At 37.1% G+C, this 25255-nt stretch overlaps 2 protein-coding genes across 2 annotated transcripts in view; one reads left to right on the plus strand and one right to left on the minus strand.

Annotated features, from left to right (window-relative positions):
* SLC18A1 (solute carrier family 18 member A1) overlaps positions 1 to 430 on the minus strand; it is a 39733-nt gene extending 39303 nt beyond the window's left edge. The window contains exon 1 of the mRNA XM_060102496.1: positions 241 to 430. The gene's annotated coding sequence lies outside the window, so the exon portion shown is untranslated. The remainder of the gene's footprint in view (positions 1 to 240) is intronic.
* Positions 1 to 24953, plus strand: ATP6V1B2 (ATPase H+ transporting V1 subunit B2). The gene is made up of 14 exons (XM_060102495.1): positions 1 to 175; positions 6440 to 6495; positions 10808 to 10906; positions 11993 to 12086; positions 12218 to 12295; positions 12765 to 12904; positions 13240 to 13341; positions 13720 to 13817; positions 14672 to 14795; positions 16388 to 16538; positions 17989 to 18071; positions 19551 to 19655; positions 20699 to 20828; positions 22666 to 24953. The coding sequence occupies exons 1-14, from the start codon at positions 40 to 42 to the stop codon at positions 22803 to 22805; spliced, it is 1536 nt and encodes a 511-aa protein (XP_059958478.1). The 5' UTR covers positions 1 to 39; the 3' UTR covers positions 22806 to 24953.
* The last annotated feature ends 302 nt before the right edge of the window (positions 24954 to 25255 follow it).

Below are 25255 nucleotides of genomic sequence, written 5' to 3' on the forward strand. Positions count from 1 at the left end.
CGGCGCCGCTGCGGGGCCAGTCGGGACGGAGGAGACAAGATGGCGCTGCGGGCGATGCGGGGCATCGTGAACGGGGCCGCGCCTGAGCTTCCCGTACCCACCAGTGGGCCCGTGGTGGGGTCTCGAGAACAGGCGCTGGCAGTTAGCCGGAACTACCTCTCCCAACCTCGTCTCAGTGAGTATCAGAGAGCAAGACGAATCCTGTCTTTGCTCTTAGCCCAGCCCCTTGCTCCCACTCACCTGCTTAGCCAGAGGGGTAGGATGGGGGGATTGTTTTTCCCTCTCGCGTCGCCCTACTCCGACGTCTCTCTCTAGAAGGCGATTTGAGTGTACCTTAGTTTCCGTGCCAGGGGTGGGCTAAGGGGAAGAGCACCAACGGGAACTTTTTCCTGGGTTGGTGGTCTCCTGGCTGTTGCCCCACCGGTGCTCTCCAGTTTCCCGAGGCTGGAGCATGCTCAGGCGCTTGCTTCCTGTCTCTGAGTGAAGGCCACTTCTTGCCGCTCTTATCCTAATCTTCTGCTGACCTCATTTGTATCTGCAGGGGTCGAGGGAACCGCCCCTCCCCTTCCTCCTGCCTCGGGTGTGGACCTCAGGGCAGGTCCTGAGCTCCTGCCGAGGGGGACGGTGTAGTGTCATCGCTGACGTGCTCAGGCCTTTCGTGGATGGAGGTCAGGCCCACAGCCAGAGGGAGGTGTTGTTCAGTGGAGAAGCTGCTCCACAGGAGGACACCTAGATATCAGAGAAAGCTAGAGCTGAAAAGTACCCTGCGGGTCATCTAGTCTAACCCTCTCATTTTACAGTGAGAAGCCTAAGGTTCTGAAAGGGACAGGGCTTGCCAGGCTTTAGACCCCTAATTACTGACAGAGCAGGAAAATTCCAGGTTTCTTAATTCTTGCTGGACCTTTTTTCTGCCATTAACTTGAGTGCAAGGCTATCTAGGAGAAGACAAGAAGCTTTGCCTGTATTATGTAGCATATATGCAAAGCGTATGCATAAGCATGTTTAAGTGTTGTGATTGTAAAAAGACCTTAATAAACCAGGCTTAAGTGGACTGTTCAGCAGTTCCGAAAGAAATGGTTCTTGATTACTAAACAATAAAATTGTGTAGCATCAGCTCTCTTCACAGTTTGCTTAGGAACCGGGGATGAGCACTGAAAGTAGACTCTTTAAAACTTAGGAAAGCACCTGATGTTTTCCAACGTGGTGAGACTGTATTTGCACCGGTTAATTGCCACAGTACCTCTTTGTGGGTGGCTCATTGGTTAAAAAGAATTTCAGATGAAGGGTTTCAGTCTGGGCGCTCTCCTGCCTGACAAATCCCATCCTCATCAGTCACTGGGTCAGGTCATGTGGCAGTACTGCAGTGTAAGGAAGAAAGAAAAGACTTGATTCTATGGTTTGCAGAGATGTGTTTTTTTTTTAATTGAAATATAGTTGATTTATAACGTGTTAATTTCAGGTGTACAGCACAGTGATTCAGTTACATATATTATATATGTATATATATTCTTTTTTAGATTCTTACCCATTAGAGGTTATTACAAGATACTGAGTATAGTTCCCTGTGCTATGCAGTAGTTCCCTGTTGGTTATCTGTTTTATATATGGTAGTGTATATATTTTAATCCCAAACTCCTAATTTATTCCCCCCCCCATGTGCCTTCTGTAATGGAAATTATTTGCATTAGAGAATGCCTGTTGGGAGTTTACATGAGCTGAACGTTTCGAGAAATTGACAGATGTTGCATTCTTATGACAATAAATTTGTGCCTAACAGTTACAAATACTCTTTTATGAATTGCATTTGTATGCTTTGCTGTTCTTTGGGTAGAACAGATAAGACATTAGTGGTGCTTCTAGGAAAAGATTATAAGGGGCAGTAGTCATTTTTCCATAAAATTTATTCACTCAATCTCAACTCAGAGTATCAATTGAAATAATAACATAGTTTAAAGAGTACTCCATGATTGAGGTTGTGAACCCTTAAGGGAGATGAGTATGATTTCTCAACATTCTGTGTGTGCTTAGCCAGTGACTGAAGAACTTCTCCGGATGAGATTTCTCCTGACAAGATGGTTGCAACATAATGCTTAAAACTGAAACTTTAGGGTTCAGGAATCCTTTCTGTATTCTCAGTGCCTAGCGCAGTGTTGGCACATAGAAGCATTGTGTTTTGTAATTGTATAACTTGCATTTAAACCCCTTGTTCTAATAGTTTAGTATATGGAACCTTAATGTGGATGGAACCAGAGTAGGGAGTTGGGGTACTTAGTTTGAGTTTCACTTCTGTGTCTGGGTTATTCTAAAAAGCACAAATGATATCATACTTAGGCTAACAGCTAACTGCATTTGAATGTCATCTTTTTCCTATATTGCCACATTCTTGATTCTGGTTAACACTTTTAATTGCTTCTGAATAAATATTCTTAATTTTTCTGATTAAAGATCGATGTTACCATCCTAGGTAAAAAGTTATAGTTATTTAATGTGTGCTTTTTGAACAAAGGCCTGGAATTATTGGCAGTTCCACTGCACAGATTGGATCCCGGTTTTAAAAAACTTCAGGATTATGGGACCGTTAACAAGAGATGCAAAATGAGATATGCAGGCTTGAAATAATCTTGAGCACATTCGTTGAATTTCTAAAGTCACAAGGAAAGAAAACTTGATATCCTTTTAAACTTTGAGCAAGGTTCAATAATATACGAAGAGCTTTTGGATGTTAAACATTTTGGATTAGATAATCTCCTTTGTTCTCAAGATCCTAGATCAACTAATCTTAACGTTTCTTATGTCATAAAGCATAGTTAGCCTCAGTGAAAAGTCCAGTAAAGGAATGGTCGGCCTGCCTTTCTCTAGAACCTCTCCCTCCTTGCCCACTACAAAAGTGTGGGTCTTTACTTTTCTTGCACAATAGAAGATGATTGTTCTGGTTTTGTTTTGCTAATAAGGTGGAGACTGAAGGACTAGATCTCTTATTGTGCAATGACTGTTGAATTTTCTCTTTGAAAGTTTCACAATCATTAAGTAGTGTTCTGTTGAACAATCTCATATCCTATAGGAGGAAGAGGATGTCATCTAACAAAATATGTGCTTCTTAAAATCTTTGTAGATTTTGGGTTTTAAATGTTACTCCATAAATATTTATTGTCTTCATAAATATTCGGGATCAAAGATGTAAACATGTGTCTGCTGTGTTTTCAGAAGTTCTGATCATCCCCTGCAGACCCAAGTTCTTATTCATTTGGAATTTTCAAGAGAAGCGTGGTCATTATTGTTTCTAAACACAGGAATATTTATATAATTTGTGAATGGGTATTGACTTTTTGAAGAGCAGCTTTATGTCTTTGGCAACTTTAATCTAAATTGTTGTCTCTGCTTTGGGCTGTTAATACTAATGGTGAGAAAAGCTGGGTAAATATTGTTGAGAGATAAAAGGTGATATTTGATATTATTTTCTCTGCTTGTTCCCCCCCCCCCCCCAGTAGTTTTACTATTGTGGAAAGGAGCTATAGTTCGTATATAAACTGTTTTCTACTCCCTATTTGTAGTCCAAGTGCTAGGAACTGTGTTATCTCCATATTTTTAAGTTATACTGGAGACTAAGGGTCATAGAGTATAAACTTAGAATTGGTGGGGGTGGGCCACAAACAAACAAAAATAATTTTAATCCTGGCTCTTCCATTTAGTAACAGATTTCTCATAGATGTAGTTTAAGTGTGGAGTAGGTCTATCAGCCTTGCCTACCTCCCAGTGTTTTGTGAAACTGAAAAGGTAACCTATCTGAAGATGCTCTGTAAAGTGTGAAGCAGTTTCGTTCGGTAGTATTTTTTATTTAGTTTGGATTATAACATTTATTAGTTTAGTTTGCATCCCATTTTAATTTAAACCAAGCATGTTGCTTAACCTCTGGTTTGTATCTGAAGTGGTCTCCTGATGCTTTCCACTGACAGAAAACTGCTGAGACATCTCCATTAGTTTCTTCTTCCTTTCCTGCTATAACTTTTCTAGTGGCTACACTCCACTGGACAAAGATTATTTTTCGGTAATGATACAAGAGTGCCTCAGACCACAAAAAATGACCAGTTCAGTTTTAGAATTTGAGCTGTAGCCCAGAGTCAAAGAAAAAGTGACTGGAGGCAGACTGTGTAAGTTCAGATCCTTAGGCAAGTTACTTAATTTCTGAGAATCATTTTTCTCTTGTAAAACTTGGAATAATATTTGTTAGCTTACAGACCTGTCATGGAGATTAAAAAAGAATTCCTGACAAGTACTTTTTAAATGTGTATTGGTAGTTTTGTTATTAATTAATTCCAATGGTTACTAGCTTTTTTAAAGGCTACATACATTGTGGCAAATTTGGAGACTGCTTTTGATGAAGTAGAATCTTGTCTTCTATAGTTGAAATCAACTTGATTCACTGTTTCCAGGAAAAGCAATGACTAGCATTTCTTTTTTCTTGGTCATGCTTTTTGCCTTGTGACTGGCAAAACTTCATAATTTGAATGAACTTGAATTTAAACATGAGATTCTAAAGGATCATTGTTGTAGAGGTTAAAAGTTCAAAGGAGATACAAATCTTGTCCGGAAAGTAAAGAGAATTTCAGAACCTGAAGCATGTTACTGATGTTACATTTTATTCAAAACAGTTGCCTGTAAATCTCAAAACTGAATTCCCACACCTCCACTGGCCCACTCCCTACTCCCATTCCCAGCTGTTTAGGTTTTGAAAAGGTCTATGTTTCTATCGTTTTCAAACCTGGGTGCCAAGAAAACATGTTTCTGATGTAGTTCACTTTGCATATCCACATAGCAATTTTAGAAAGTAATTGAGAAACAGTATTTGGATTCTTTTAAAATGAGAACAGTGTGGGACTTCCCTGGCGGTCCAGTGGTTAGGACTCGGCGCTTTCACTGCCATGGCGTGGGTTTAATCCCCAGTCGGGGAGGTAAGGTCTTGCAAACCATGTGGCGAGGCCAAAAATAAAAATAAAATAAAATGAGAACAATGAAGAAATTGTTTTAGGGGTAGGGCTTATTTTTAAGAATATTAGATTATTTTAAAACAATGGAGAGGATTAACATAAAAGCAGAATATATGACAACTGGGATATTTCTAATAATCTTGGAGGCATGACTAATTTGTTTACATTGCCATCCATTCAAGTAGCGTAACATTTAAAATTTGTGACTTGCTTTTTATCTAAGGTTGAAAAAAAAAGTAATTAGGGGCCTCTGTTGATCATTACAATTACAAATGTATTCAAGCACATATTTGGTGTGAGGATTTAAAAGTCCTCAGTATGAAAGACTCGGGTTCCTGACAGTGCTTGCCTGCCCTGTCTCAGTGTTTCTACCAGGGCACTTGCTTCCTGGCTAAAGAAATTATGTTTTTAAATTCTGAAGCCCCTTGAATGGACAGACTGGTTATTAAATGGTTTCCTCATTCTTGGGAGGCTACATTCATGCCAGAAATTTCTGTCTAAGACATTATAAGAAATCAAGCAAGTGAAAAATTCCCAGTTGGTTGACAGTTTCTTACACATTATTTTAGGTCTTGTAAACACTTATTTCATTTGTGTTTTCAGCTTTTCTGATTATGAAATTTAGTCAAGTCTGACATTGTTAGAATTGCTTTCCTGAGTGTTCTGATTTATACTTGATTACCATTCATTATACTCGGCATGTATGTAGGTGTGATACAATTCAATGATAGCTACCTCCTTTCTAAAACGAGAGATTTGGGTAGTTTGTTGCTAGGGCATAATTTGCAGTAGAAAATATAAGCTTCTACAATGACAGTAACGTTTGACTTTTTTTTTCTTTAAAGGATGCTTATATGATCTCTGGCCTTTCATTCCATCCGCCTTCATAAACTCCTTTTTTTTTTTTTCCGTAGTTTTTATGATACTATTTAATCATGGCATTTTATCTTAACAGACTACATTTTGTCAGATTTCTTTTGTGAGTTTTGTCACTTCTGCTTAAAGTTACGGATTCCCTTCTTTTTCTCTATCTACTTTACTAAGTGCTACCTTTTCTGTAAAGCTTTTTCTTTTCTAAGTAAGAACCATTGCAGGGTCTTTCCTGTGCTCCCACTGACCCTCAGCACACCTGGTAGAGCCCTTACCTCCCCCTTCTCCATATAAAATTGTAAACTCTGTGGGAACTCTCCCTCTTTACCTTTGTTTTTGTATCCTGGTCCTTGAAACAATGTGACTTATAGTAAGAATTAAAAATGGTTTTGGTTTGATGAAGGGGATTATGAGAAGTTGTAGAGATGCAGGCAAATTTTATAAATTCAGTGAAAAATTTCATACTTTCTGAGTGCTCCATATAATAGATATGATAGAGAGAGGGTTTTTTTGGTAATAACAGAGAGATCATTTAGACTGTTGTCCTGTTTGACAAGAACTGACTTTTTTGTGTTTCTTTCCAGCATACAAGACAGTATCAGGAGTTAATGGTCCACTAGTGATCTTAGATCATGTTAAGGTAATACCACTATCATTATCGTCTAACCATTTATGAAGTTAAAAGCATAGTATTAAGTGCTGTTTAGTACACTTTAAGTCTTTTGTTATGATTTTTTTAAGCCATTCCTTGGTCAGAATGTCAGTGCTATATGGAGACAAGAATTTTAGATCAGAAGTCAGAAGATGGGATTCTAGTACTGGATCTGTTGTGGATTCTGTTTGTGGCTTTGAGTCCCTTGTCTGTAAAATTTAAAATTTTATTTGCTTGTTAATCATACCTCACAGGCTTATTAGGAAAACAACAGTAATATTTGTGTGTTTTATGACTTGTAGGATATTATTTAGATATACGGTATCTTGTGGCTCTTGTCATAGACTACTGTGTGTTATAACTACTTGTTACATTTTTGTCTTCTCTACTAAATTTTAAGGTCTTTGAGTGAGTAAACAATGTTACTTTTGTCTTTGAGGGCCTGACACTGGTATTCAAGTAATGAATAAACAACAGATTATCTCAACAGTGACTAAAACCATAAGCAGAGAATAGTTTTTACTTATTCAGTTTGTTGAAAGACTCTTTAGTTACATGGGGTTTTTTAGCCACACCTATACATAAGAATTATCTTAGAAAAAGAGGCATAGAATATAGCCTATAATTGAATAGACTTCACCCTGGGTGAAGCCTCCTGCCTGAGTTCAGTGATTAAAATATCTTCAGAGCAGATAATTTGTATAATATGCTCTGTAGAACGGTAATTCTGCATTGGTTGTTGTTGGGAGTGGATCAGGGGGAAAGGTACACAGTTATTAGTTTGTTGAGAGAAGTAATGATAAGTATGTTTGGCATGTGGCCCCTCTGGAAGCAGAAAATAAATTGAAAAACATTTCTTAAAAGAAAGGGCAAAGTGCACTGTCTCTTCAGCTTTATCACTAAGATATTTTTGTGCATGACAAGGTACCTATACAAATTAATTGCAAGATTAAGCATATAGCTTACTCCTGGCCACAGTTTCATACTAGTCTGCAGTTTGATTCAAAGCCTCAGTATACAAGTTGTACAAGGTTTAGGCAGGTGCCTGTTAATATTTGGTGAAAGGATGAAGCATACCCTTTTATTTTTTGAGGAAGTATTGAAAACATTATTTGCTTCTTTGTCCTTTATTTCTTCTTTTTTATATCCTTTTTATTGGATAAATTTTTGACTCATATTTTAAAAATATGAAGCTTTTATATTAGTAAATATATTTTCAAAAACAGTTAAAAATATTCACGCTTCAACTATGTTAAGCGCTGAACTCAGCACCAAAAATACACAGTACAAATACATAAATGTCTAATTGTTAAGTGCTATGAAGGGTGAGTGCAGGATGCTATGAGAGTCAATAATGGGAAGGACTTAGAAAACATCGTGGAGGAAGTAATTTTAAGAAAGCTGAAAAAGTTTTATTGAATGTTTGTTTGGGGTATAACTCCAGCTGAGGAAAAAAGTTTATGTAGTTGTAAGAATGGCTTTATACCACCAGATTTAGAGTGTTTTTTGTTTGTTTTTAGTTTTTGGCTCCTGTTTTTAACTTAAAGCATACCGATAGTATCAAGGAATAGATAATTTTGTACAAATTGTATCAGAATAGATGATGATGGAGACTGCTGTCCAACTCATTTTCTGAAGGTAGTGTATCTTTGATTCCCAAACCAGACAAAGGATAGTATCAGAAAAGAAACAATCTAGCTAATCTCATTCACAAGCACAGATTCCAAAATTCTAAATAAAAGTGTTCTCATATATTGGATATTAGCAAAAATATACTTTAAAAACTCAACAGAATTATGACAAAGTAGAATTTATCCCAGTAGTACAAAGATGATTTGATATTAGCAAATGTCAGTACAGTTCAAGTCATTCATAGATTAAGCTAGAAAAAGCTTACGCTCTTCTCAGTAAATACCGAAAATGTACCTGATAAAATTACTTGTTTCTAAAAAAAAAAAAAAAAAAAAAAAAAAAAAAAAAAAAACAAAAGAAGAAGGAGGTCTTAGAAATAAGGGATAGAACTTTTAAAATTTTAAAACCTCTTAAAGGATATCCACCATAACTTACAGCAAACAGCGTACTTAAGGAGAGACTCTAGAAACATTCCCATTTAAATCAGGAACAAGATGAGGACACCTGTTGTCACCACCGCTATCCATCTTTGTTCTGTCTTTGTGCTTGGACCCTAACCAATGCTGTGGAAAAAAGAAATTAGAGGATAAAGGGATTAAAAAGGAAAAGGCACAGCTGTCATCATTTCTTGGTAGTACGATTAATTAAACAGAAAACACAAATCATTCAGTGGACAAACTATTAGAAACAATGGTGTAAAACGGTGTTGCTGTATACAGAGAATGTCTGTAGAAATCAGTAGTGTTTTGTACGCCAGAAGTAACTACTAGAATAATTAGGAACTTTTTACAAAAAACTATGAAACTTTGTTGGAAGACATAAAAGAAGACTTCAAATAAGTGGAGATTCCACATTCATGAATGAAAAGACTCAGAATAGAAAAGATGTTGATTCTCTCCAGGTAACAAAATCAGTTAGAAATAGAGTAAGAATAAAGATTTGGTGAGGGAGTAAGCAGATATTTCAGTGGAGCAAAGTTAAGATTCTTAAAACCAACTCTCCTCACACCTGAGAATTTGACTTGGTAAATGATAAAGGCTGCATTACAGGTCGTGCTACTTGTAGCACAAATTAATTTGTGCCACTCAGTAAATATTGTTGGGGTATTTGGCTTCCTGTATGAAAAAATAAAATAAAAATGAGAAAAATACAATTACATACCAAAAATAAATCCAGATGGATTAAAGACCAAAACATGAAAAACCTATTGGAAGACAATATAGAAAACCATTTTTATGACTTGAGATTGGAAGGTTTTCCTACACTAAAGACACAAATCATAAAGGAAAACAAGTCATTTTATTGCAAAAACTTCTGTATAATAGGATACCATAAACAAAATTAAAAGACAAGAAAGACTGGGAGCAGATATTTGCAAAAGGATTAATATCCGGAATCTATGAAGCTTATCTAAAAGTAAATAAGAAAAAGCAGATGTAGTTGAAAAGCGAGGAAAAGATACTAATAAGGAAATGAAGTCTGAATTGTCAGTAAACATGAAAAGATGCTCAATATTAGTAGAATCAGGAAAATGCAAATTGAAAGATACTATTTTTTTTTATCAAAATGGTAAAAATTAAAGGTTAATAATATAAGATTGGCAAAGATGTAGGGGAAAGACACTTTTCTATACTACTAGGGAGTTTGTAAAGTAAAAGGTTCCTTTGCAGAGTAATTTCACATAAAAATGCACACAGCCTATAGCCCACCACTAGGTAACCAGATACCTTAGGGAAACTTGGGCCCACATGTGAGAATGTTCATTGCAACATGTTTGTAGTAGTATAGATTTGGAACAGCCTTGAACACCAGTGGTAGAAGAACAGCTGAATAAAATGTAGTGTCACTTGATTTTATTTTAACTATATCTGTTCTAACATTGATTCTAGATGCCCATTTACTCATATTAGCATCTCCAGAATCAAGGGTCCTACAGTCAGTGTTGATTCACGGATGCATTGGCAGATGTTTTCCTTCACATCACACAAAGTAGTGATGCATTTTTCAAAAGATTATGTTAATAAAATAAGTTAAATACTACTATGCCAGATCCAAAACGTGCGGTCAAGTGGGAAAAAAAACGAGTTGCGGGATGATATATTTAGTATGTTACCATTTAGGTAAGTGAAACACTACAGTATATTTTTGGAAACATGCAATTTAAAATATTAAAAATGGATTAGAGGAATACATTTCTGGTTAGGAGAATTAGATTGAGGAGGGAATATTAGCATTATTTATTATAATAGTAATTATTTTATTGTTTAGTTGCATTTTATTCCTGTCCTCCCAAAGCACAAGGTGATTACACAGCCCAGAAGCAAACATCATTTCTGAGTAGTGGGAACGTAGTTTTTTTAACTTTCTGTAGTCTCAAAGCTTAAAAACATGTACACAGAAGGAAAGAGTTTAATTGCTGTGGTTTCATAGATTTAAGATCCTTCCCTCTGTACCTTATGTTGTGTTTGCCAGTATATGTGCCAGTGATAAGTGTCTTAAGGACTTAAACTACCTGAGGATATTCTAAACTCTGGATGTATACCTGTGTGCTTTGGGGAGGTATGGGGTCTGCATGTGCATACGTGCTGTGAAACACATAGCGCATATAGAGTATTTTGAGGAGCTTTTAAAATGTTGGTTATTGAGCCTTTACTTTTTTCCTATTTAGTTTCCCAGATACGCTGAGATTGTGCACTTGACACTCCCCGATGGCACGAAGAGGAGTGGGCAGGTTTTAGAAGTTAGTGGTTCCAAAGCAGTGGTTCAGGTAAGCATCACTTTCAAAACCTGGCCAGCTGAACGTTTTTCTGATCACAACAAACATAAGAAACACGAATAGTTCTTTCTAGGAATTACCACATAAGCATACAGATCTTCATCAGCTTATAGGCGGGGTGACATCTTGATAAACCCATCATAAGCTGAAAATATTGTGAGTTGAAAATGCGTTTAGTGCTCAGAACCTACCGAACATCATAGCTTAGCTTAGCTTACATAAGGGTGCTCAGAACACTTATATTAGCATACAATTGCACAAAACCGTATAACACAAAGCCTATTTTATAATCAAATGTTAAATATCTCATGTGATTGTTTTGAAGTACGATTTCTACCGAATGTGTATTGCTTTTGCACCATCACGAAGGTGAAAAATCTTAAGCCAGGGACCCGACTGTTTACTGGCTGTGAGGGAAGAAAAGTATTTTTTCATGTTTTCTTGCTAAATGCCCGCCACCAATATCCATTCTAGTCCAATAGCTCCACTGGTAAAACGGCTTTTTTAAAAAAATTTTTTAATGGATAAAATGATAGTCACATAGAAGGAGAGAGATGAAAAGTAGAATTCAGAGCTTCTGGGCTGAAACCAAAACAAGATCTGAGTCTACTTCTTTAAATTGTCTCTGATAATGCCTAGTTTTTAATGTTACTGATTATAGGAAGTGCCAGTTTTCTCAAATAACATGTTGCCCTAAAAAGTAGATCTGGAGCAGAGGTCGGCAGAATTTCTGTAAGGGGCCAGATAGTAAATATTTTAGGCTTTGTGAGGGCTTTGCCTAAGGTCTCTGATGCATGTTCTTAAGCTTTTTTTTTCCTTTTTTTTTTTTAAAAAAAAACAACCCTTTAAAAATGTAAAAAACATTCTTAACTTGCTTGATGGGTTTGGCCTGCAGGCATGACGCTGGTTAAGAGGTTGACAATTTGGTTCATGTCCACCATGAACACTTCTTTATTCATAATACTAAAAGTAGTATGTACTTTGATGTATTTTACTTTATAAGGGCTGACAAATAAATCTTAAGCGCTTATTGTCTAAATTTCTTATAGCCTTCTGTTTACTTTTCTTTCTTGATAGGTATTTGAAGGGACTTCAGGTATAGATGCCAAGAAGACATCCTGTGAGTTTACTGGGGATATTCTCCGAACGCCAGTGTCTGAGGATATGCTTGGTAAACGGATGTTATTATTCATTCTGAGCAGAGATCTGTTTCCTTTTTAATGTATTTCCATGAAGTCTTTTTAAAGATTATGAATATTTGAGTCACTGTCCACTCTGTACTGTCTTGTTACTGTTTAACAGGTCGGGTATTCAATGGATCAGGAAAACCCATCGACAGAGGTCCTGTTGTACTGGCTGAAGACTTCCTTGATATCATGGGTAGGGACAGAAAATGGATTTCTGTGTTTTGGGGAAAATAGCCTCTATCTGTCTTATACCTTTGTCAGATAAAGGGTGATTTTTATGATACTTTAAGTAGACAACCAACATACTCCATGTTTGATTAATTATTTTTTGTTTATTATTTAATACATTTATTTTTCCTAGAGGTTATCTTAAAATTTTATATTTTATTTATTGTAAAATATCACCAGGATATATCTGAAATGTAAAAGCCATAATGGCTTTGAAATTAGGATTTCTCTCTTATTTGCTATACCTTACGTTTCACTTTACTACCATATAATTTGTGAATCTACAAAAGATTAATGGAAAAAATATTTAAACAGTTTCAGATTTCAAAAATAACTGATTTTTTAAGAGTAGAAAGAAATGCTTTATATGCTTTGTATGGTTGTAGTCTTAATGTAGAGACATATTAAAATTTTCCCTTTTGGAAATGCATCAGGCCAGCCAATCAATCCTCAGAGTCGAATCTATCCAGAGGAGATGATTCAGACCGGCATTTCGGCCATAGATGGCATGAACAGTATCGCTAGGGGGCAGAAAATTCCTATCTTCTCTGCTGCTGGCTTACCGCACAATGAGGTGAGAACTAGAATCTGTTTGGTATGAAATTCAAGAAGAAAGAATTTCCGAGTGCTTCACTCTTAGTGAGAAACCAAATATAGGATTTTCAAGGTAAATGCCCAATGTTACTGTTTATATAATCCAATTACGTTGACTCTCTATCCACACATATCTGACTTCTTGCTTACTCTTAGGAATCTGCAAAAATTACAAAATAGTTTTATTGAGTAAAGCCCTTTAAGACAACCCAGTTTCATTTATGATTACAGTTCCCCAAAGTTTAGGGTAAAAGTTATTTTGTTGTAGAAGTATTATTTTAGATTTTAACTTAGTTCTTTTGTACTCCTCATCAGATTGCAGCTCAAATCTGTCGCCAGGCTGGTTTGGTAAAAAAATCCAAAGATGTAGTGGACTACAGTGAGGAAAATTTTGCGATTGTATTTGCTGCTATGGGTGTAAGTATTATCTTTTTCTGTTTTAGTATGAAATGTAAAATTGCTTGTGTTATTAGAACAATGTAGAAAACTACACATATATTATTCAGTTTATCTCTAGGCGGAGAAGTTGCAGCTTGGCATTTTGGGCAAACCATGGATTAGTATTTAGCATTTGACTGGAATGTAAGAATAATTCCCTTTGTGCCCAAAGCAAGCTGTTTACTCTGTTGGCTTTTGTGAACGTTTTGGGGGTACTTGAACCTTTCAAAGAAGGAGCAGTGCAGATCTATAGCTTGGCCTTCATCAGAAATAAATATTTGGGGGAAAAAAAAAAAGAAAGAAAGAAATATTGAGAATTTTTCTTCTCCCAGCACTGATGAAGTCATTGCCATTTAGGTAAACATGGAAACTGCCCGGTTCTTCAAATCTGACTTTGAAGAAAATGGCTCAATGGACAACGTCTGCCTCTTTTTGAACTTGGCTAACGACCCAACGTAAGTAAACAAAAAATAGAGCGGGCTTCCCTGGTGGCTCAGTGGTTGAGAGTTCGCCTGCCGATGCAGGGGACGCGGGTTTGTGCCCCGGTCCGGGAGGATCCCGCGTGCTGCGGAGCGGCTGGGCCCATGAGCCATGGCCACTGAGCCTGTGCTCCACAGCGGGATAGGCCACAGCAGCGAGAGGCCCACGTACCACAAAAAAAAAAAAAAAAAAAAAAATCTATTTTCCCCCTGTTCATGCAGGCTTCTGGTCAAAAATGTCACCTTACACTAAGGAGGTAGAACATTACAGTGAAAGCTACACAGGCCTAGGTATGAGATAACCGTTTTTAAATTCCAGCTCTGCTTCTTGCAAGTTATTTGGTTTTGGGTAAGTCACTTAGGCTCTGAAGCTCAGTGTCTTCTTTCATAAAATGTGATAAATAATACTTGTCTCACAGGGTTGTTGTGCATATTAAATGAAATAATAGTATAAGTTACCTTGCACACAGTCCATACTCAGTAAATTACCTTTTCCTTTTACCTGCACAATCTGGCCCCTACTTCTTTCCTCCCTTTCTCCTTCTCTCTCTCTTCCTTTCTTGCTCAGTTTTGAGAACTGTATAGTTCTGACAAATTATGCGACACTTATAAAATAAATCAATTTAGCTGTGTAGCACTAAGTAATTCTTATTATGTAAATACATAAAAGAATTCTGCCTTACTTAAGAACTTTTAAAGTAATAATTGCTTAACCTTCCTCAATTTATGTGAAACTTTAAAAGGGGGACTGTACTATTATTTCTGGAATCATTTTGTTTTGTTTTTGGCGTTTTTGTTTGAGTGACGTAGGACTTAATGTTTCATTTCAGTATTGAGCGAATTATCACTCCTCGCTTGGCTCTAACCACGGCCGAGTTCCTGGCCTATCAGTGTGAGAAACATGTATTGGTTATTCTAACAGACATGAGTTCTTACGCTGAAGCACTTCGAGAGGTAATTTTTTTCTTAATTAAAATGGATTATCTTGTCAGGGTTATCTTGTCCCTCTGCAAGTTTTCTTTTTTTTTTTTAAATCATGTTTTTTAAAATGCATTGCTCATATATTAGTAGAATACCTTAATTAATCAGAAAAGAAAATATTACTTTGTCAACCTAATTGAAATGATTAGAGGACGAGATTTAAATTATTTGCCTATTTATCATACTCTCACTGTCTCCATTGATTAAGACTGGATTCTTAGAGTAAATGATGCAAGCTATTTAATCAGTTACTCTCCCAGGTAGTTTTGTCTCTGTCCAGACTGTCAGTTTTTAGCCCTTTTCAAGGATTTCATTTTTAATGATGTAAATTTTTATTTATTTACATAAGTAAAGACTATACTCTGGCAGAACCCTCTTCAGAACTTTTTTTTCCTTCAGAAAACTCAGTGATTATTTAGAAACAATGTAAGATCCTAGCAGTTACCATCCAGAAGTATGGGGTGTTTGTTCTAATGCAAGTTACTGAAATTTTGAGTTACTTGCTCTTTTAAGTGTGCAAAAAAGGGAAGAAGACTTCTGAAGAGACAGGCTATATAACTATCTAGCTTAAGATTCCCTAAGATCCATCATCATATCTCACTCGGCTACAGTGCTTTTTCATTGAAGGACTTCTTTTCTCCCATCCATCACAAATACGTTTCTAAGAGGCAGTAAAAATAAGTATTAGAAAAGTGAAAATTAAAAAAAAAACAATTTACAAACCCTTTTATTAGTAGTATTAGATCCGACAGACAATTATTCTATCAAATTGCCACTAAAGTTTTCTATATGTTTATCTTGCTTTCTACATTATCTCCTTACGCATTGATAAAAGCTGGTCTGCAGGCCACACTTTGAGTAGCACTGCTGGAGCATACTCTTGGAGGAACCAAAGTAGCAGTTAGAAGTTGGGCTTAATGATTTACAGTTCTTGTTGGCTATAGATTAAAATGTTTGCATATATTCTAGTGTGCATGTCTCTAAGAGAAAGACCATTTATTACTGTTCTTACCTTGTGCCGTGATCCAGGGAAATTATCTGGCCCTTGATTCTGGTTGTAAGTTGGGGTTAATAACATTAACTTCCTCATAGGGTTGTTGTGAGGATTAAATTAAATAATGTATGTAAAATGCATCAGATGATTTCTGATATATGTATTTCCTTCTCTTTTGATCTTTTCAGGATTAACTTATGTAAATCTGGCAAGATCCATAACATGAAGTAAATCTTGTGAACTGAGAATGTTCTCTTAGTTTTAAAATGTACTACCTTTGATTTATAAAATTGGAAGCAGATTTTCTTCTAGCAAGCTATTTGAAGATTTGTGTTATGGCAGTATGATTTTAGCAGAAAACTTCTGGTCCCCAGTTGTCAACATTTTTGTTGCAGAATAATCTGAATTTATGTTGCTAGATTTTTCTAAATCATTTCTAGAGGTGATATTTAAAACGAACAAGATGGTATTTCCAACTTTGTAATTTGGCATGTTCAAACAAATGTGTTCTAACCAAGCTTTAATTTTCATTTTCTGGTATGTGATATTGTTCTCCTTGACTCACTGTCAGGTTTCAGCAGCCAGGGAAGAGGTTCCTGGTCGACGAGGTTTCCCAGGTTACATGTATACAGATTTAGCCACAATATATGAACGCGCTGGTAGAGTGGAAGGTAGAAATGGCTCGATTACTCAAATTCCTATTCTCACCATGCCTAACGATGGTAAGTTTTGGGTCTTTGGATTATAGCATCCCTAATCGTTGTAAGGACTTTGATTTTAAGAGAGAAGACAGACCATCTATCTTTTTGAGTTGAAATTCTTTTGAGAGTTTATCCTCCAGAAGTTTACCTTACCTAGTGATTTGTTTCTAATAAAATTTTTCATTTCAAAACTACCCATAATTATTATTCTTTTGTAGAAAAATTTTCTTGTAATTTTTATTTATTAGCTAGTATTTAGTGTCTACTGTTTGCAGGACACTGGTCTAGATGAAACGAATTTTTAAAAAATTAATGGGCTCTACTTAATGTAAGCTACTCATTCTAGGTGGATATTTTTTAAATGTATGTGCATCAATAATTTAAGGTAGCTTAAGTGCCAGATATGGAGCATAAATAGTAAATGCCACAAGACTCTATAGAGATAGAACGATCGTCAAAGACTTTCTAAAAATTACTTGGTTTTATCATGTGTGTGTAAGTGCATAGTGCAGTGCCTGCCTGGATGTCTGCCCAGCAGCCCCCGGGTGAGACTTTGAGCACTCCCCTTATGTTAGTGTCTTTTTGTCTTTATCTCAGTCTTTTAAAAACACTTCTTCAAAATATTTTCAGAAACAGTAATAACTCATTATAACTGAGCACTGTTCTAAGTGTTTTGTAAGTTTTGTAAGTTTTGACTCATTTGATCTTCATAGCGACTTTTCAGATGCTCTCGTGAGGCACAGGGAGGTAAAGTGTCACAGTTAGGAAGTGGCGGCTTTAGAACCCAGGCAGTCTGAATACTACCTCTGATGTGAAAATGATTTGTTCCAAGGAAGCAGCTACAAAATTACTGTCTGTAATTTAACAGACTTAGACGTGTCTTGCTCTGTAGGACCTGCTTGGTGCTGCCTGTGCAGTGTTGCTTAAGTTGTTTAGCCTCCCCGTATTTTCCATGTTGAAATGTTGTGTATCCCTCTGGGATAGCTTATGGACTAAGAATGTTCTCTCAGTATACATCAAATTGGCAAATCTCTGCAAATGAACTTTGTGTTTAAAATGGAACTTTATTTATATTTGGGGGAGAGAGAGCATAACTAGGAGAAATAGTACTTTTTATGAATATAGCTAATTTAATTTGTGTCAACACATGTCTAACTATGCTGCAACCAGATAAGTTAGACTGGCCAATACGGTAACCTCTAGCCACATTTGGCTGTTTAAATTATAAAGTTTATTAAAATCAGATAAAGTTTGAAATAAAGTTTTTCAGTCACATTAGCCGCATTTCACATGTTCAGTAGCCACATTTGACCAGTGGCTACCATATTGGACAGCACAGATAAAGAACTTTTCCATCATCACAGAAAACTATTTTATATAGCACGGTTTTAGGTAGTGCAGATTGACTTCCTGTGGTTTTGTTTATATGAGATGGACACTTTAACTAACATCAGGTGTCTTTCTCTGGTAGATATCACTCACCCCATCCCTGACTTGACTGGATATATTACAGAGGGGCAGATCTATGTGGACAGACAGCTACACAACAGACAGGTATTTGACAGTTGAACGATGCTATAAGCCTACAGATCTATTCTTATTCTTTAGTGACTCTGACTTTGCTCTTAGGAATTATTTATTTAGAAAATATCAAATTGAATTCTTTTTAATATGGCTATAAAATTGTCATTTCTGTAATACTAAAATCTTGGTGTGGAAAAGAGTGCCAGAATTAAGAATTAAATTTCCACTTTCTTTATTATGCCTTAAAATGGAGTGAGTTGTTCAAAGAACTTTTTTGGGTCTTCTGTTCCATAACGGTATAATCTACCACTTTTGTTATTAATACAAGAACAGATTTTTCAGAGTTTTTTCTTTGTCTTTTATTGTTAAAATTTTTTAAATTGAGGTATAACTGATGTAACATTACATTAGTCACAGGTGTACAGTGTCATGATTTGATATTTGTATATGTTGCAGAATGATCACCCCAATAAGTCCATTTAACATCCACCACCTCACATAGTTGCAAAATTTTTTTTCTTGTGATGAGAATTTTGAAGAGCCACTCTTCTAGCTACCTTGAAATATGTGATACAGTATTATTAACGTACATAGTCACCATGCTGAAAGTTCAATCCCCATGACTTAACTCATTTTATAACTGGAAGTTTGTACCTTTTAACCTCCCTCACCCATTTTGCTCATCCCCTGCCTCAGGCAGCCACCAGTCTGTTCTCTGTCTGTGAGCTTGACATTTTTTTGTTTGCTTTTTCAAGGTCACATATATGTGAGATTATATGGTATTTATCTTTTTCTGTCTGACTTATTTCACTTAGCATAGTGCCCTAAAGGTCCATCCATGATGTTGCAAACAGCAAGATTTCATTCATTTTTATGACTGAATAATCAAAAACAGATTTTTTATTGGTTCTTTAATAGATGCCAGCTTCTGATACCAGCTTTTAGGTGAAATTATTGTTAATCTTTTTATGTGTGATTTTATGAGTCAGAGTTCAGAAGACCATTTGGATTTGATGTTGTAGGCAGATGTTGAAAATTCAGTTTTTTAATATAACCTTGTACTATTTTGTAGATTTTGCTTTTTGGATTTGATTCTCAAAAGAAATCTTAACCTGTAGGGGCTTCCCTGGTGGCACAGTGGTTGAGAGTCCGCCTGCTGATGCAGGGGACAAGGGTTTGAGCCCCGGTCCGGGAAGATCCCACATGCCGCGGAGCGGCTGGGCCCGTGAGCCATGGCTGCTGAGCCTGCGCGTCCGGAGCCTGTGCTCCGCAACAGTGAAAGGCCCGCGTACCACAAAAAAAAAAAAAAAAAAGAAATCTTAACCTGTAAAATGTTTCTTACTTCCTTTTCTTATCAAGAAAAGATATTAGGAATCATCTAGGAAACAAATGTAGCAGTTTTATGCAATTTAAGCAATAAAAATGAGTTTCAGAATCCTCCTTTACTACCAGGAAAGCTTGAATTTTGTACTTAAATATAGTATTTTCCCCCTTCCCCTTTTACCCAAGATTTACCCACCTATTAATGTGCTGCCCTCGTTGTCGCGGTTAATGAAGTCTGCTATTGGAGAAGGTATGACCAGGAAGGATCATGCTGATGTATCTAACCAGCTGGTACGTATGTTTTCTCCAGGATGGTGTTTAAAGAAATGAATACTTTCTCAGTTCATTCTCCTGTCTTATACCTCTTGTCTTTCTTCCATATCACTTTTTTTCTCTTCCCATCAAAGTAGGATTTTAATATAGAATGTATAATATAGAATAGTGGAATACAGAAACATTCATTAGAGCCTTTTTCATAAGGATAACTGCTCATGACAAAGATTAAAATCACATGCTTGAAACCCACCTCTAATGCTGTATGAGGTTGTTTTTAAATAAAAAAGGCATAAGACGGGGCTTCCCTGGTGGCACAGTGGTTGAGAGTCCGCCTGCCGATGCAGGGGCTGCGGGTTCGTGCCCTGGTCCGGGAAGATCCCACATGCCGCGGAGTGGCTGGGCCCGTGAGCCATGGCCGCTGAGCCTGTGCATCTGGAGCCTGTGCTCCGCAACGGGAGAGGCCACAACAGTGAGAGGCCCGCGTACCACAAAAAAAAAAAAGGCATAAGATGATTAAGTTTTTATTAGTAACCTTAATTATAGAGTATTTCTGAAAGACTATTGTAACTAATTTTTTATTTAACATATTAGGCAATCACCAGAACGCTAAGGGATACAGCTGTATATATTCTATGAAATCCTTGGTTTCTATAGTCCTGAGATTGTATTTGACCTTAAAGTAGAAATGATAAATAAACCTAGTGATAACACAGATTTTTTTTTTTTGAATAGAATTTAGAGATGGATTTCTCCTATTGTGTAAGTTGTGATTTTTAAATGCTCTACAAAATGTAAGCTCACTGATATATTGAGGGAGTGTATTTTTTGTAGAGTGTTAGTAATGTCTATGTATTGCATGCCTGAAGACTCCTTTCTTAGTGAGACTACTGTATAATCAAGTCTTTCCAGTACTTGCATATGAACTTTATGTGAATTATGTTTGGAAATAATGTGAAATACTGTGAAGATAGCTACAGCAATACACTTACATAGCCCAGAGTACCACTGCCATTTATAAGACCTTATCTCTGTTCATGTAAACCTGTTTTTCTCTTTAGTATGCATGCTATGCTATTGGTAAGGATGTGCAGGCCATGAAAGCCGTAGTTGGAGAAGAAGCCCTTACCTCAGATGATCTGCTTTACTTGGAATTTCTGCAGAAGTTTGAGAGGAACTTCATTGCTCAGGGTAAGATTACTATTTTCCTATGAATAGAAACAGCATCATACGTAGTTTTGAGGAGGACTTCTCTCGTAGTCTGAGAGAATTTACATTGGTCTCCATACAATTTTCCTTCTGATTAGAGAAGAGGTTCTTCCAGCCGCCTGCCATGTCTTTGTTCTTAGCCCTCTGGTTCCTTCCCCTGTACCTTCAATTTCTTTCTCCATTTATTTAGCTCCTGGCTTGTGTTTTCTCTTCCTTACAACCGGCCTTCTGCTCTCCTGCCTCCATTGCCACTTCTCCTCCCTCTTACCCTCTCTGCAATGCTCTCCTCTGGCTTTGGGGACTTTGGACTTTTCCTGTCCATCTATTTTCATCCTCCTGATTTCTCATCTTCCTGCTTCTTAATTGTTAGTGTTCCCAAAGGCTTAATTACCTGTTCTTTCTGTGCTTTTTTTCCCCTGTGCTGACGACTAACTTCCTATGTATGAGCCTCTCCCCTCTTTCTGAAGCTCTAGTCCCGCCTTCCAGCTAGGAAGCCTTTGTTTATGCCGTCATTCCTCTCTGGCTCGGCGTGGTGAGAACCCAAGTATTTTCCCAACTGACCACCTGCCTAGCAATTCCCTTTTCAATTTCTGTGTACCTCTGGCATGACCATTACCCTAGTTAGCCCAAGCTCAGGAATTGGGCATTCTTAACCCTCTTTGTTTATCCTCCAGTCATCAAATATTTTTCATTTGCATTGTTCGCCTTTAAAACATCTTATCCTGTTCTCTTTTCATTCCTATTAAAAAAACTTAGGCCAGTGTTTCTGGGTGATGTTGAAGCTGCTGATCTCTGACCACTCTGTGTGTCCCAAGACCTAGTCCAGACCTTTGTCCCATCATCCTTGGCCGTTAGTGCCAGCATCTTCACCAGTCTCCCTGACTCTGTATACCATTGCCAGGGTAAATTTAGTATTAATTTTATTGATTGTCCTTCTGTTAAAAAGTCTATAATGGTTTTTATTACATAGCATGTGTAGGGCTTTCAAGCTGTTCTGTTGGGTCTCTTCCCTGCCACCCCTGCTAATGCTGGTAAACTCTATTTTTGACCTCAGTGATACTTACAAACGATGTGTTTATTTTGGAATAATGCATCAGCTACACACTTAGGATTTGTGCGCTTTTCTATTTATGTGATACATTTTTAAAGTAACATTAAAATCCCCAGAACATATGATAGTTGGGTTTTCTAAAAAAAAAAGAAAAAAAAATTACGCAGAACCTTAATATCTTAAAAAGATAAAAATTGTTCTGGTAGAGAAGAGATGCAGAACTCTAGCCACTCTGACTCCTTAGTTAAAAAATGAGATTTATTTGCAGGATAAGAATGATTCTGCTATTAAGAATAATAATAACAATAGCAAGTTTGAAAACTTTCACACGGACCTATTCAGGTGCTTAATTGGCGTTTAAGGCCTTCTAAGCATCTGTACTAGCTTCCTTCAGGTCAGCCTGTGTTCCTGGGAAACTGCTTTTCTCACTACTCTCTGGACAAAACTCTGGGTCTAGTTTCCATTATTCAGTGGAGTGTGTTTAGATCCCACCCGTTGTTAAACACACAACACACACACACGCACACACAGCCGCCGAACGTCTCGCCTGCAGGCTTTCTCCCTTTTCTCTGGTTCCCAGGGGTACTTATTGTCTAGACCCTCATTTCCACATTAAGTCACATCCAGTCCTGGGAGACCTACCTGCTTTGTGTGTCTTTTTTATACTTCATGCTCACAGTGCTAGTCCCATAACAGAATAAATTTTGAATAACGCTGAGAAGTTGGAAGTACTTGGCCTTTATTCATCTAATCTCAATTTTTTGTAAGGTCCTTACGAAAACCGCACTGTCTATGAGACTTTGGACATTGGCTGGCAACTGCTCCGAATCTTCCCCAAAGAAATGCTGAAGAGAATCCCTCAGAGCACCTTGAGCGAATTCTACCCTCGAGACTCTGCGAAGCATTAGCTGCTACTTCATCGCTGGCTCGATGCTCTTGTGAAATACTGGTTCTGTTTTCTTTATTCCTTTTGCACTCCTCCATCCCCACCTTTGTGTTGGAGTTTACTGTGTTACCCTGTAATTAAAAACAAAGAATAGGTAACATATTGTGCCAGTGTTGCAATGTTTTAAACTGCTAACAGCCTTTAAAATATCCCCTGTTCGGAAAACCTGGAACTTCAATGCTTTGTTTAAAGTAGCTGAGGGTTGGAGGTGACGTTTTCTTACTGATGTGTGTATTTGTACATAGTGGTGTAGTTAGCTGCCTAGTGTCCTCATTATCTGGGTCTCTCAGACCTTCCCTGTCCACCCCCTCAAGAGTATCACTATCTGAAGTTATAATGCTTTGATCTCCAAACTAGAGACAGGATAGGGTCTGAGAGACGCTTCCTTTCAGAGCCAAGATGCTTTCCTGAGCACTTGTTTTTAGATTTTGGTGTGCCTCTGGGTCTGTGCTGCTGCTCTAAGCAGATGGTTTTTACCGTCCACCTGCTGTTTCCTGTTTAATGAATAGATTAGAAAGTTTCAACTCCTGTTTCTTACTGTTCTCCCTCCCTCTCAGTGACACAGAATCATGCAGGTTTTGCCCAACTGGCATTGATCTGATAGTAGTGAGATGCCCTGTCTGATGATCCTTACTGGGTTTCCATGCAGAGGAATCATAATTAAAATAATTAATAGAATTGTTGGTTGGAAAGATTTGGGATACAATTTTTTAAGAAAGAAAAACCTACATCGGTTCTACATTTGGCCATGCTAACAGTGGTTTTAAGTTTCTAAAGTGTTTACCAGATGCTAAAGGCAAGGTGGGGAAGAGAAAGCTCTTCTGTGTATGGAATTTTTTTTATATATACCATCTATGGATATTTTAAACTCTGTTAGATAGCAGCCTTTGGAAGATCCCCTATTTGGTCCTACTTTCTGACCTATCTGCCTTTTCAGGGTAATCTTGTGGCACAAGTGATAGCATTTAAAAGCTTTAGTCTTTTAATTCCTCCTCCTTCCTGCTGCGAGCCCTGAGCTGTCTTCTATGCACTTCTGACATGTCTACTGTTTGGTCTCTCTGTGTTCTTTGTTACTTGGGTGCAATAGCAACTTCTCTGTGCATTCCATCTTTCTTTCAAGTTGTGTAAAGTTTTTTTTTTCTCTGAGGGTGTAGGGGGTGGGGGGGAGTCAGCATGATTATATTTTAATGTAGAAAATGTGACCTGGATATAAAATGAAAATAAAAATACTAAGTTAACTGGAAGTTACCTAAAGTGACTCTGTATCTTCTAATCAGAAAAGCAATAACAACAAGCAAATATATGATAATGCACCTCTCTTTTATTCACAGTTCTGAACATCATAACCACTATTGTGAACCAGCCCCTTGATTCACAATATTATGAACCATGTCCCCTTTACAGGGACAAGGCCCATGTTTTGTACCCTCTGCCTTTTAGGCTGCCCTTTCAAGCTCTTTTCAGTAATACCTCTTCCAACATATTGTAGTTTGATCCAAGGTTGAGAGTTACTAAGGTGTGGGGTTTGTTTGTTTGTTTGTTTGTTTGTTTTGTAGATCACTAGAGGCTGTAAGTTCTCTGAAACTTGAAGTTTTGATTCAGGGTCCACTTAGCATTTTCGAGAGTTACTAAGGTGTTTTATAGCATTCTTTATTTCAGACATTCTCGACCTCTAGAGCCTGTCTGCCATGAATGAGAGAGGGTAATAAATCGGAAATGAAATACATACTGAAGCAAGCCAAAACTTGCTTCATATAAAATCTGAAATAGATGGTCCAGTATATAAAGAAAACATACTGGTTAAAGCACAGGGATGTGGCATCATGGTGGCCTCCCGTTTCTTTCCCCTCTTCAACTCAGAGTGACATTTAGGAGATGTAGAGGAAGAGGCTCAGTCATCGCAAGAGTAGGTAGACCTGTGTTCTGATTCTGGCGCTGCCACTAACTGTATGGTCTTGCTTAGTCATTTAACAGATTTGTGTTCCTTTTAGGGTTATTATAAGGACTAGAGATTTTGTATGTAAAGCATTAGAACAGTGCCTGGTCCATGGTGTAGGCACTCATAGTAGGCTACTCTTAATACCAAAGCTTTATTAAGGGAGATTTGACTTATTACTCTTAAATAATACTTAGGATTAGTTAGGTAAGTAGCATTCTTGTTAGTTTGTTATTTTTTAGTGAAAACATTTTCTTAGTGTACCTTTTTGTGCCAGTGATAAAACTTAACTGAAAGACTAAAGTTATGCTTTAAAATGGACTCTCACTATGATTAAATGTTTTAAAAAGAAGTGTTTGGCTTAAAGTATTTGGGAGGAGAAAAGTCTCTTCAAAGTTCAGGCTATCTATATAAGTCATTAAGCATTTATTGCTTGCAGTTGACTGTCACTTCGGTCCGTAAGATTTCATGTAAGT

This window comes from Mesoplodon densirostris, chromosome 6 (assembly GCF_025265405.1).
Source record: "Mesoplodon densirostris isolate mMesDen1 chromosome 6, mMesDen1 primary haplotype, whole genome shotgun sequence".
NCBI lineage: Eukaryota > Metazoa > Chordata > Mammalia > Artiodactyla > Ziphiidae > Mesoplodon > Mesoplodon densirostris.

Bases quoted from the DNA above. Each gene is read 5' to 3' on its own strand.
- ATP6V1B2 (XM_060102495.1), top strand. From the start codon at position 40: ATGGCGCTGCGGGCGATGCGGGGCATCGTGAACGGGGCCGCGCCTGAG. The intron at 10,907-11,992 runs GTAAGCATCACT...CTTTCTTGATAG, and splicing joins GTTCCAAAGCAGTGGTTCAG to GTATTTGAAGGGACTTCAGG. The intron at 12,296-12,764 runs GTAGGGACAGAA...GAAATGCATCAG, and splicing joins AGACTTCCTTGATATCATGG to GCCAGCCAATCAATCCTCAG.